The 13,274-nt window shown below is 32.9% G+C and overlaps 1 protein-coding gene and 1 pseudogene across 1 annotated transcript; one reads left to right on the top strand and one right to left on the bottom strand.

Moving 5' to 3' along the window:
- Positions 1 to 689: 689 nt before the first annotated feature.
- Positions 690 to 1,560, bottom strand: LOC125195983. Its single transcript, XM_048094341.1, has one exon. The coding sequence runs from the start codon at positions 1,473 to 1,475 to the stop codon at positions 786 to 788; it is 690 nt and encodes a 229-aa protein (XP_047950298.1). The 5' UTR covers positions 1,476 to 1,560; the 3' UTR covers positions 690 to 785.
- Positions 1,561 to 10,542: 8,982 nt separating this feature from the next.
- On the top strand, positions 10,543 to 11,610 carry LOC125187237 (annotated as a pseudogene).
- The last annotated feature ends 1,664 nt before the right edge of the window (positions 11,611 to 13,274 follow it).

The raw sequence follows: 13,274 nt of genomic DNA, 5'->3' as shown, positions 1-13,274 counted from the left end.
CGCGCCGTCGTCTCGCCAGCTCAAGGCCGGCCTCTTCCGGACACGTCGCGCGACGAATGTCTCGTCTCGCTCGAGACGAGACCGAAACAAATCGAGCCGCGTTGGATGCCCTTATACGTTGTGGTTTAACAAATACTATATCAAATCAAAAACCTAGTAGTATACAAGAATGAAGTTTATCTAAATAGGTTGTCAAAGAATGCAAATACATCTCCAAGTATCAAGCAAAAACCCACTAAATTCGATTGGCCGCAACTGTGAATTTAATTAGGGCATTGCAACTACACTAAGGTGTCATTGTATTGTTCTAAATGATAGCAAGATAGTACAAAGTAAAGATTCAATCACGATGAAAAATAAATTGTTTGATTGGAATGAAAAACATAATTGTGTACACATTATATGTATTTAATAATTTGCTCAAATACTCCTAATTTAATAGAAAAAGTAATTAATCTCAGATTAACTTTGTTAAAGGAGATGACTATAATTCTTTATTATGTGATTGTCCATATGACTATAATTGTGGATTTCAATCTTAAGATCCGAACATGAAATAAATACGTTAAGATCCAATAGCCCGAACCCAACTGTGTATAAACTCCTAGTTTTAACTCTATGACAAACAAAATGACAATAATGTGAAGGAAAAAGAAGATTAAAATAAAACAGCCAATTTCTATGACAAATTTCACCTGTAAATATGCAAATCTTATTTTCCTCATTAAACATTTTATTTTTTTAATAGCTTTTTTTTGTGCTAAGCATGGAAAAATTATTAAAATCTAAATTAAAAAGAATCCCTTCTTCTTGCCCTTATCCCTTCCACCGGAAAATATAGAGCCCAACCCAAACAGATTCGCAGACGGAACGTTCAAAACGGGGTTAACTTTAACGGCGCCATTGTACGAATAGTAGCCGACCTTCTTCGCCGGCGGTTTACGGTAGTTACTTGACGGAAACTCCTTCAAGGCGCTGTTTGGCAACGCGCATTTCTGAAAATTCTGCTTCTGATTACTCCGCTTCACGCTAGCCGTGGACCCGGTCGAGTTGCTGCGCGACAGAAGCGGCAGCGGGCACAGCGTCCTCGCGTAGCCGCTGCCGCAGTTCAAGCTCGCGCTCCGCTTGAACCGCCAAAACGACGTCGCCGGCCTCGGATTCTGCTTCTCCGAACCGGAAATCGTCGGATTCATCCGCGGCGGCGGGGGAAGCGGAGGTGCCTCCGATCTGAGAATCGACGGTGGCGATCGCTTTTTGATTTCGATCGGGAGGATTTTGCCGTCGGAGAAGAGCTCGTCGGCGGAGGACGATTCGTCGCGGAAAACGCAGAAGTCGAAGTCGATGCTGGAGGAGGAAGACGAAGGGACGTAGTGCTCGATTGGAACGGCGTCGTTTCGGAGATCGTGGGAGAATGAGATTCGAGGGCTGATCAGCTCGGCACTGGGGCTGTCGGGGAAGAAGATTTCGACCGCCATTGTTAGTCGTTGCAGAGGTCAAAACATCGAACAGTTGGTAGGCTTGTTTGGACGATGATGATGATGGGAATTGGGAGGAGAAGGATTTAAAGGTGAGTTGTAGAGAATTGAAATGGAAGTAATTGTAAAAATGGGAGTACTCATGCATGGAATGTTACTATGGAAGGTTTTTAAATAGGTGGAGTAAATCATAAAAAATGCCTCATTCAATACAACAAAAATAATTACATCCAGCTTTTATAATCACTCCGCACGTAATTAAATGTTACTATATCTGTCCCCATTCTACTTAACATTTTATTATAAAACTAATACTTTAAAAGTAGGACCCACATCCCATCAACTTTTTCAACTTACTTTCCATTACATTTCTAAAACCCAGCATGGTCAAAGTGTAGCAAATTTTGGGGACGGAGGTAGTAGTTTTAAAAATATTAGTACATCCAGTTTAAAAAGAAAAGAATAGAAAAATTAATAATCTACATCCACCTATTTAGGTGTATTTCTAATTTTATACTTCCTCCGTCCCACAAAGATTGTCTCACTTTGACCGGACACGGGTTTTAAGAAATGTAATGAAAAGTGAGTTGAAAAAGTTAGTGAAATGTGACTCCTACTTTTATATATTAATTTTATAATAAAATATGAGGAGGAAATAATTAGTGGAATATGAGTCATACTAAAAATAGTAAAAGTGAATGGGACAAACTTTATGGGACGGAATGAAATGGAAAAATGGGACAATCTTTGTAGAGAGGAAGTAGTGTAATGTTGATGCATGATTCATTTATTAAAAATAATACTCCTTCTATCATACGTATAAAAATAAACATTCTTTTTATTTTGGTATATTCCATAAAATAGTCTACATCTACTTTTATTAAACGAGTCTCGTTATATTACTCTCTCCACTTTCTATTTATTACTCCATTAATAAATAAAAATGATCCAATTACAGTAGAACGGAATGAGTAATAATTAGTATTATATAAAACTATACTCCATTAAATATCTAAATATGTAAGAATTTTACAACACATTTTTCCACTTCTACTTTCTTCTCTCGACTTTTTCTCTCTCTTCATCTCTCAACTTCCACTTTATTATTTCTTTATTTAACTCACCTAACACAATTTTTTTAACTCCGGTCGAAAAGTTTTGTCTCCATTAGAGCATCCACAATGGTCGGCTAGCGATTCATTTAATAAAAATAATACTCCTTCTATCATGCATACTATATAAAAATAAACATTCTTTTTATTTTGATATATTTCATAAAATAGTCTACATCTATTTTTATTAAATGAGCCAATTATTACTGTAGAACATAAGGAGTAATAATTAGTATTATGGAGTATAAAACTACATTCCATTAAATATCTAAATAGGTAAGAATTTACAAATTGGGAAAATAAACTAGAATTGTAGAAAAAACTAGGGAATATGTTTGGACATTTGTACTACTTCCTTTGGCCTTTTTCGTTTCATTCTTACACTTTATCAATTGTGTATTTAATCTTGACATCCCAAAAAATATCAATTTTGTAGATTGGATGGAGTAATAAAAGTTTTGAATAATCGACGATGCTATAAAATCGATGCCACCCCAACCCTCTCCTCGTCTTTTCAACCTCTCACATCTTCACTTCTATCATCTTTATATTGTCACTCCACAGTCATCCCAATGGCCCCATTCCATGCCCGATTGTGTTCCCGCACCTTCCTTATCATTTCCCTTCTCGTTAATGAATTTTCGAAATCCGAATTCAATTGTTTTTACTTTTTTATCTTTACGCAGATGTGTTGCAAGCGTGTGAATATGTATTATCTGAAAATAACCTTACTTGTGCATTGTTTGAGCATATAAATATTCAATTTGTCTTTTATTAAAATAAAAAAATGTTTTGTGTATTTTATATTAAGGTAAATTGCCAAAAAAATTTATATTGGTCAAATTTTGGTCAATTTCATAGTCTTAAAAATAATCAAATATACCATAACTTTGATATTTTTCTCCATTGTCTCATGGCAAAAACTTTCATTGTACTACGTTTTTAATTTATCGATATAACATGTACATGTGTGAAAATTAAAGACATGATGCCAAATGATTTTAAAACGACATCAATTACGTCACCGAATATTTTGTCCGGATAATAATTTTCATATATCAATCAAATAGTGATAATTAAGTAAGAAAACTATCAAAGTTATAGTAATATATAATTGGCTGATTTCGAATTTAAAAGATTAAACAAAATTTGACCAATTTTATGATTTTTTAGGAAATTTTGGGTCTATATTACTTCCTCCGCTTTTAAAAATAAGGAGGTTTGAAACAACAATTTAATACATAATTTGAGAAGTAAGAGAGAGGGGAGAAAAATTGGTAAAGTAAAGAGGAAGAGAAAAAAGTAATGAAATTAATGTTAGTGGATCATGTGGTCCACTTTAAGTTGTTAATTGTAGTGGTATAAGTGGTAAATAAATTGATGTATAGGGGTGTAAGATTTTCTAAGAAAGAAAATTTAAAAGTTGTTATTTTTAAAGAATGGACTAAAATAGAAAGAGTTGATATTTTTAAAAAATAGAGGGAGTATCAAAGTAATAAGAGTCGGAAGAGAGGTATATCAAAAATAAAGTAAATTACTTCATTCGTTCCCATATAGTTGGGCGGAAACTTTTAAGAAAGGAATATTAAGTGTGTTAAATAAATAGATAAAAAAGTAAGAGAGGGAAAAAAATAGAAAATAAATAAAATAGAAAAAATAAAGTAAGAGAGCAAAGTAAAAAAAGAGAATAAAGTTACTATATATTGGAAATGATTCAACTATAGGGTTCCAAAGAAAAATAACTAATACGAAGAAATTGAGAAATAGTTTACAATACAATTTAAATCTTGAAGACACGCAGAACTAACTAACTGCCTAGCTGATTGTAGGATATGTCGGCTAATGAAATAACTACAGTACATTATTGTGTTATGCTTTTAATTTCTATATTGTTTTTTAAGTTGAGGAGGACCATAAGCTAATAAAGGTGATTTTTTCGGTTAGAAAATGCAAATTAAAAATTTTAAAATAAATATGTTTCTAAGATAAAATATTTAAAAAAAGAGGAACTACATTTTCCACTGATAACATCATTTATGTTTATATATCATCCGATTTCTTCTAGATATTGATATAATATCGTTGAAAAAACTTTTACATTTTTTGGACCAAACAACTTTCAGTTAGAAGGGTTATTTATGTATTTTTCATGAGAAGAGATAATTGTCAGTCCTGCTACTTTGATTCATTCATTTCCTTCAAGTATGTGTTTGAAGACTTGACAGCAATTATTTGCCACATATTTGGTGACTTCTTTTGAGGAGTACAAACAGAAACAAATGAACTAAATGTTGTCGAAAGTGGCGGTTCTTTCTATGAAAAAAACAAATATATAATCATAGCTTTTATATCTAAAAGTGTTAAAATTGTAAAGTCCTTTCATGATAATATATCATCTGATAATATTTTTGAAAAATAATAACTGTGGATTTACTGCAATTATAGCTTCCAACTGTGATGAGTATGATCTATGAAGGAGTGAATATGAAGGTTGTATATGATGGTGGTTGTGTTAGGGTAGGGAGTAAAGAGGATTGATGCTTTGTGTTTATAGCAGAAATTGGGACATAATGAAGACACACATGTGCTTCTTCCAACAAGAACATAAATAACCAATTATAGTATGTGGTACATACATAGCCCACTCCTACTGCTCTACATATTTCACATCTTCATTTATTTAATCTTTTGTGCGCTTTATTTAGTAATCTAACTTAATTTGTTGTTTATATGTTCACCCCTGGTCCCATTATATATAGTACTAGTACTACATTTATAATAGTATTAATTTGTGCATTTGGACTTACATATATGTACACATTGATATAATTCATACTCATTTTTTTCGAAAATAGGATACGTATTTGCCATGATCTATGCCAAGTGACAATGTTGAGGCACCGCAAGACTTTCCTTAACGAGAGATATTGAGTTCAATCTCATAAGTTTAGTTCATCCAAGACCTTTGTAAAAATGATGCATCTAGTGGTTCCGTCTTTGTAATTATTGTAGTATTATTGCAGTAAAAGGCGATATTCTGCCAGCTTTATGGCCCTCATCTGCCCGACATCACGTAGCTGCAGAATCGCAGACAATAATATCCCGCGTTTTTGCGCTTTAACCCACTCAAATAATGGTTTCATCTTCCAAGTCCTCACACTTCAAATTATTGTAATTAATATCTTATAAGTGGTGATGGTAGAGCAAGCTATATCACAAATATGGTTTTTATAAAAGAAATTACCTTGGTCGATGGAGACAATAAAAGTTTCTTAAATGGGTTCAGATTCAGGGTTAAGACAACACTTATTTTGGTTGACCCATTGGCAAAGTGGCCCAAACCTACTTTTCTATAACCCTATGCCCACTACTAGTAGGCCTACGTGACCAACAGTATATGTTTACAAAACAAAGTTTTACAGACTTCCTTGGTTATTGACTAATAGTTCAATAAATACACGAGTAAATTTGTTTGCTTGTTGGTAGTTGTTCAATTGATTTGACGGTTTTTAACTTGATAAGTTACACTAGTTTTAATAATTGTGACAAATTTATTTACTAGTTATAAAAAATTAAGAAAAAGATGTGTAATGTATTAAATAAAATGATAATAAAGTATGAGAGAGGAAAAAGTAGAGAGAAGAAAGTAAGAGGAAAGCAAGTGGGAAGAATGTATTGAATTTACTAAAAAAGAAACGACTTCACTACTATAAAAACGTATTCTCCAAAACGACAAAACGGATTTACCATACATGCAAATTTAAGCAAGATACACATTACGATTTTAAAAGAGAAGGAAAACTAACGATTAAGAGTTGATTCGCCGTATGATATTTTTTGTTATAATGATTAGCACCACAAAATCATTCCGATATACTTGGCCATTTTACCTTGGTCATAAACATTATCTTTGATTTTTATCCAACATATGCGTTAATTTGATCATTTTCGTCCTTCTCATAACTTTTCTCCTGCTAAAAAACTAATCGTCAACGGATTTCAACGATTTTGACCAAATTTAAGTTTAATTTCGCTTTTTTAAATCCTTAATTAAAAACCCTAACTATTACTGTATTAAAAATATTCTTTTAATTATAATTAGAAATTATGAGAAAATTGTCAGAACACAAACACGATTTAGGCGTAATGCCAAAATTATACCCTAAAACCCAAATCTCAGCATTAAATAAGAAACTAATAAAACACTAAATCAAAATACTCAACTAAACCCCATTAATAAAGTTAACAAATTTAGCATCTTCTTAAGAAAACAAAAATGGGCATACCATTCTTAAAGATTACCTGATCCTCGCAAATCGAAGGATGGTATTCTCAAGTGAGGCTAAGCAGATCAAAGGCAAGCCAAGACAAGAAGGAGAGCATCTTCTGACGTCATTGCCGCAGCGGAGGCCGTAGATTGATCTCCCGGGAAGAGCGCAGGCCATCTTGGGGAGAAACGGGCCTAGAAGATTTGAGTAATTTGTGCGATTTCCAGCACGCCCGAGATGTTTGGTTCACGCATCCATCGGGCGTTTTCATCTCAAGGCAGAGAGCTTCCGCATTTTGCTTGTGGCTCAGCACCCCAAAATCCATTTTTTTGGAAAGGAAGGAGTTTATGGGGTTATCCCCACACCACAACATGATTATCTAAAGCATTTTGGTTGGAAAAAAAGATATTTGAGTTTTAATCTAATTTTTAATTAAAATTAAAAGAATGTTTTTAATAATAGTTAGAGTTTTTAATTAAAATTTAAAAAAAAAAAATTAAAAAAAATTTGGTCAAAATCGAATTTAAAATTTTAAAAGGTAGTTTTTTTAAGGAAAAATTAACAAGAGGCCAAAATGATCAAATTCCTATGTTGAAAAAAATCAAAAAGATAAGTTTTGGGCCAAAAAAATAAATGGGATAGTTCCCCACTAATTTTGACTTTTACTCTAAAATGATATATGAATTTAATTCGTTTTTTCCCAAAAGAACCAATTACCATTTTCAAGTTTTCAAAATATTAATTAATGTGACTAAAAGACAAACCGTTTGTTATCTTATACCTTAATCTCTCCACCCCCACGCTAAAAAATTTCCCCAATAAATATTAATTAGGGGAAAAGCAAAAGCAAAAGTATCAAGATTTCCAAATAAATAAATAGATAATCTAAAAATCGATAAAAGTTGTAGATAATTTAATGGAAAAAAGCTAGTACAGTAAAAAAAACTTTTTTTTAAAATTTTGAGGCCCACATTTGTTTTGTATTATTTCTTGTCGGAACTTGTTTATTAATATGCGCATGTAAAACCAAAGAGAATATTTAAATCCCATTATGTAATCTTATTATACGAGTTATTGTAATAGCTTTTCCGAAATTGTGAATAAATTTATTATCATATTATGATAACATTCAACAAAAAATTGGTTGATAAGTGATAATTGGAAAACACCAACATGCTGAACATTTTATATTGCATACCTATGTGTGCAAGTGAATATTATAAATATATTCAATGTTTTACTACTCCTAATTCAGTTCAAAAAAGAGAAAAAAAAAAATTCTTGTACTGCTACTTCTCAAATCTGCTCAACAAGTTTTTATCACTGGGCTCAGCCCAGTGGTTTGTGGAACAAAATTTGGGTATTACTTAAAGCCCAATACCCTTTTTGCATATAAAGCTTGAAATTTTAAGAGAAAATAGCTTCATACCTCTAACTTGGTGTCATTTGTTTTTTTTGCCATGTTACCCCCTTTTTCCCAAAAAAAAAAATTTGGGGGTTAAATAAGTTTTAATAAAAAATTAGAAAGGGGGAAAAAGATAAAAAAAATAATTAAAGTTTTTTTAAGGGGAGAATAGTCCCTTTAAATAGAGAAAAAAACCCAAAATTAAAAAAAAGGTATTCTTTAAATTTGAAAAAAAGGAAAGAGTCAATTTGAGATAAACTATAGTTCCTATATTACTCCTTTTGAAAAAATATATTAAGACCCTTATTTAGTTATTCCAAATCTTACAAAGTTCTAATGAATAGTAGTAGTAACTAAAATAATCAAATTCACGGGGTTACAACTTTCAATTTCCCCCACAACCCTAAAAAGGGAGGAATTTAAGATAAAAAAAAAAAAAAATTAAATATAATCCAAAATAATACTCTTTCCATTCACAAAATTTTTTTTTTTAAAAAAATAAATGTTTTCCCCAAAATTTTATATATGTGATAATCCCCCAAAAGTTTAAAATAAGGTTCATTTTCAAAAGGGTTTGGGAACAATGGATTTTTGAAATTTTACCTATTTTTGTTATTGATTTTCTCCAATTTTCCCAATTTTCCCCTAATTTTCAAATTTGGGCCCAAAATGACTATAAACGACAATTTTTTTAAAAAAATTTTAGAACAAATCAAGATTTAAATGAAATACACTTTCGAAGTAACAGACAAACTTCATTTGACAAAATGATTCATTTAGAACATGGTTTAAAAAAACTTGTAAATAAAAATAAATAATTTATAGAATGTGAAATTCAGTTTACATAAATTTTTTGTAAATATGAAAAATGATTTAGTTACACTTATTATAGCGGACACTAATAAATGAAGCATTTAATTATAAACATTTGAAAATGACAAAACGAATCATTTAATCTCCGATAAAGTGTTCATATAATTGAGTTTAAGGTTTTTTTTTCCCTTCTAAATTGAGTCAATAGTCAACCGACAACAACAAACGTCCCCCTTGATTCGTCCAGACAGAAATTGAATTAAATACTCCCCAAAATAACGATTTCAGTTCGAAGATTTCAAAATTTCTCAAATATCAAGACTCCTTATTTTCAATTTTTTTTTTTGAAAATTTCTCCTTATCTTCTATTCTTCTGCAATTGGATTTTTGATCCTTGTCGGGATATTCGAGGGCCCTTTTTTTTTTTCCCTCTAATCTGCATGAAGCCTAACTGGGAGCTGACGAATTGCTGTCAACATGAACAAGTCCGATTTCAGCTCCTTTGGCTTTTTTCCCCGTTGTTATTCTTGCTGTAAGTCTTCTGTATATTTATTTCTCTGGTTTTATTAAACCCCATTGTTGTTGGGTTTAGATTTGGGTATTATTGAAATTGGAGAGCTTTAATTATTAATTAGCTAACGAACATAGGCATTTAGTTTATTGCAAAACTATTAAATTCATTGTGAAATCTTTTTGATTTGAAGCTTTGTCGTGTATTGAGTTTTGTTATTGTGGTTGTATTAAAAAAAAAAAGTAAAAGGGAATTAAGTAGGATTCACAACTGGCTCTCTTTTACCTGTATTTGGCTTGATCCGGTGTCGATTACGCTGTAAAGGTTGAAGTTTTTGTTGAAGTTAGGTCACATTTAGAGATCTTTGCTTGAATGAATGCTGGGTTTCTAAGCTTAAACATTTCATGGGGAATTTTTTGTGTGTTTTGTAATTTTATGCTATATGATAGCTAGTGAATTGGGGAATTCGGATCTTTCTCGTTTTTTTCGCCTTTGAGAAGCCTTTTTTGGTGAAATAACTTTCCAGTTTGATCTTCCTGTGGTGATGATGGCAGTTCTGGAGGACTTTTTTGGGACATTTTAAGCTCATCACTGTGTTTCTTCATGAAGCAACCACGCATTTGCAAACTTACTTTTGGGGGGTAGAATCTTTCTTTAAACGCAGTATTTTTTTTAAGGGCTTTTTTATAGACTTAGGAAGCAATGACTTTAAATATGTTACTAATATTTCTCTTTTGTGTGTTCCTACCGCCTAAATGCATTCCCTTTGTTGAGTCCGAGGGATCTGATATCCCATTCTTTATAGGTCGAGGGGATTCAAGTTCATGCTAACAATGGCATGACTCAAACACTGGTGGTGTATATTGGGATTTACCGGCTGGGTGTGACCTTTTTTCTATATTATGTTTCTGTTTTTTTGGGTTTAAATTTTTATCATTAAAGCCATCTAATCATTTATATGGCTTCCCATTACAGACCTTGGATCATCGTTTTTGGGGGATGGTTCATGCCCCCCACAAATCTCCTCCTCAAGAATCGCTCTGGTTGTCTTATTCTTTCCCTCTTTATTGTGCTCTTCATTGCACAAAAAGTAAATTTTTAGGAAATCGTCCCAATTATACTACACTATTATGATATTTATGATTGACTGACTCATTCAAAAAGTTGCACAGTGGACTCTAAGGGGGTTTGTTTGGTAAGCCAGTGAAACATTCTTGTTCTTGAGATGTTGTAAATTTTTACAAATTCAAGATATTAATTTCTTGAATAAGTGGTTTAATTTACCAGGATTTATTGTTTTTCTTGCTGTCGTCTGGGTTCTTCAAGAAACAACCAAAGTTCGTATCCTTCACTACATTATTCTCTTCATTGGTATAGGCTTACCCATTATATTTGCTGTCTCTTAAACCCGGGCTTTCAATAGTTTTTTCTCGTGTTTCTCACACATTCTTCTCTGATGGCAGGTGTTATGAATAGCCTGTTTTCCATCTACGGTAGAAACTCAACTTGTCGCTATCAGTAAATTAAACTCATCACTTGGTGGGACATAAAATAACCGTGTTTTATGATGCAGATATATAAGGATTTGATATCTCGAAGGGTTCACTCAAGTGACGCTGAGAAATTGCAGAGCTTTGCCCCTGCTGCACGGGAGTTGGTTGGGAGTAATCTGGTAGTACGTATACATGTAAAATTTCAACTTATTAGGCCTTAAAATCTCTTATGCTTATGAAGCTCAATGTTTTTCTCTTTTAAAAGAATTTACTAATGATTGATGAAACCCCCTTCTTGTAGGGGAATGATATCCTTACTGTTTCTCTCTGCATCGATATATCTTGGACTTGTCATCTTGTCCTGAGGTACGTTACCATGCTGTAATATATTCGCCAAAACATATGATGACCACTGAGAAATGATGCAAAGCTTTATGAAATCTTCAACTCAGAAAATAGCTTAGTTTCTTGTTGGATTTGTGTTGTCCTTATTTGACAATTTCAGTGTTCATTTCTTCAGGGTTGAAAATAAAGAAGAGTTGGCCTATTAAGGGTTGCAAAACATTATCCATACATATATCTCCATAGCAATCAAATTCATTTATTTGGCTGCAGGATCAATTGATCCTCGAGCTTAGATTCTAACAAAAATTGAATTGTTTTGGTTCCAATTCTGTCGAATGGTTATAATTTTAGAAATCATTTCCAGATTGTAATATTCAAATTTTATAGTATATGATTAAAACCAAAGCTGGATACAGCATTTGTTTTAATAAGTGTGTTTACAAATTCAACTATCGTTATAAAAGTAAAAAAAGAATTTAAGGCTCTATTTAGCCTAATCTGAGAGTACACTACAACCCGTAAAAAAAGCCTAAATGATAGAAACTAATCACATTTTATTAACTTGTAAGAAGATAAAAACCCGAATTTGTCTATTGAGAGGTTTCCGACCATCATATTTTGAGCCATTGTTTTGGAAAAAAAAGGTTAAGATGATTGTGTGAAGAAAAATCCAACCCCAAAGAGCAGATCAAGAGAAACCTCCTTTAGTTTTAACAAGTTAAAGCTAATAAGGGAATGTCAATAAGAATCATCAAATGGAAGGACCCTTTTGCTCGGGCAAATTTCCCCCCTTTGGGGTTGGCTGAAACCCTTTTTAATCTTTCAAAGTTTAACGTCATCGAATTCTCCCCCTTTTCAAGTTATTTACCATCAAAAAGGGGAGGCTACAGAATTTCCCCCCTGTCCATCCACGGGTTTAACCATTTGCTCTAAAATAGCCTTTATAAAAATAACTAAGGGGGATAGGGGCCTCATGTAGATCCCAATTAATAGCCAGAATAAACAGAAACTTGGCCTTGTAAAAAAAATCAAACTTATAATATCCATGCTGGATTTATAATCATAGCTTAGTTTCAAAGAGGTAATGTTCTCCCTTGTTAGACGTTAGTTGTCATTCTAATTCTGTCAGTTAAAACAAAACTACAACAAATATAGAAAAAATTCAAATTATTGATGAATATATTCGTTAAATAATCAAATCGTAGTAGTATGATTTTATTTTTTGTTGACACCATTTAAAAAATTCAAAAAATCAAGTTTGGACAATATGTTTTTTCCCAAATTCCAAATTTGTATTTTTTTTTAACCATTACCATTTGTCTCGGCCCCCACCCTACTCACAAATAAAAATTTGGGGGGGTCCTTTTCCCAAAAAAAAAAGATACGAGGGCATCCCCCAAAAATATTACCACCTTTTTTTTAAAATTTTTGACCGTTGCCCAACAGACAGTGTAGTAACGGTTTTTTTTTACTGTCTTAAAAAAAAAAACAGAGCAACATTCTGAAAAAATCACTCCCCCCCAAAATTTGGGCTGCTCTCGTCAAAGCGGGGAAGCAAACAAATTCAGGGGGAAAAGAAAATCGCTCAGAAATGCCGACTACGCACACCACGTCGCCCCTCACTTCAACCACCTACGGCGCCCCTCCTTAGACAAAGCAAAAGGGTTTAAATTCCGGTTGCGGGGGGAGAAAGAATGCGCCGAGGAAAAACATCGCCCTCGCCGGTCCGGGGAAAAGCCGGCGGAGATAATCAACGCGTGGGTTTTTGGGGGGGGTTTGGGGGAGGAAAAGCCGTCGGTCCCAAACAAAAAAAGCCCCAAATCGAAGCTTTTTGGGATTCCCAAAGAGCCCT

The sequence above is a fragment of the Salvia hispanica genome, chromosome 1 (assembly GCF_023119035.1).
Source record: "Salvia hispanica cultivar TCC Black 2014 chromosome 1, UniMelb_Shisp_WGS_1.0, whole genome shotgun sequence".
NCBI classification, from domain to species: domain Eukaryota; kingdom Viridiplantae; phylum Streptophyta; class Magnoliopsida; order Lamiales; family Lamiaceae; genus Salvia; species Salvia hispanica.
Note: the sequence above shows the minus strand (reverse complement) of the source record. Positions and strands in the feature narration are given on the sequence as shown.

What these genes read in the sequence shown, in the direction of transcription:
- LOC125195983 (XM_048094341.1), bottom strand. Translation starts at nt 1,475, where the DNA reads ATGGCGGTCGAAATCTTCTTCCCCGACAGCCCCAGTGCCGAGCTGATC.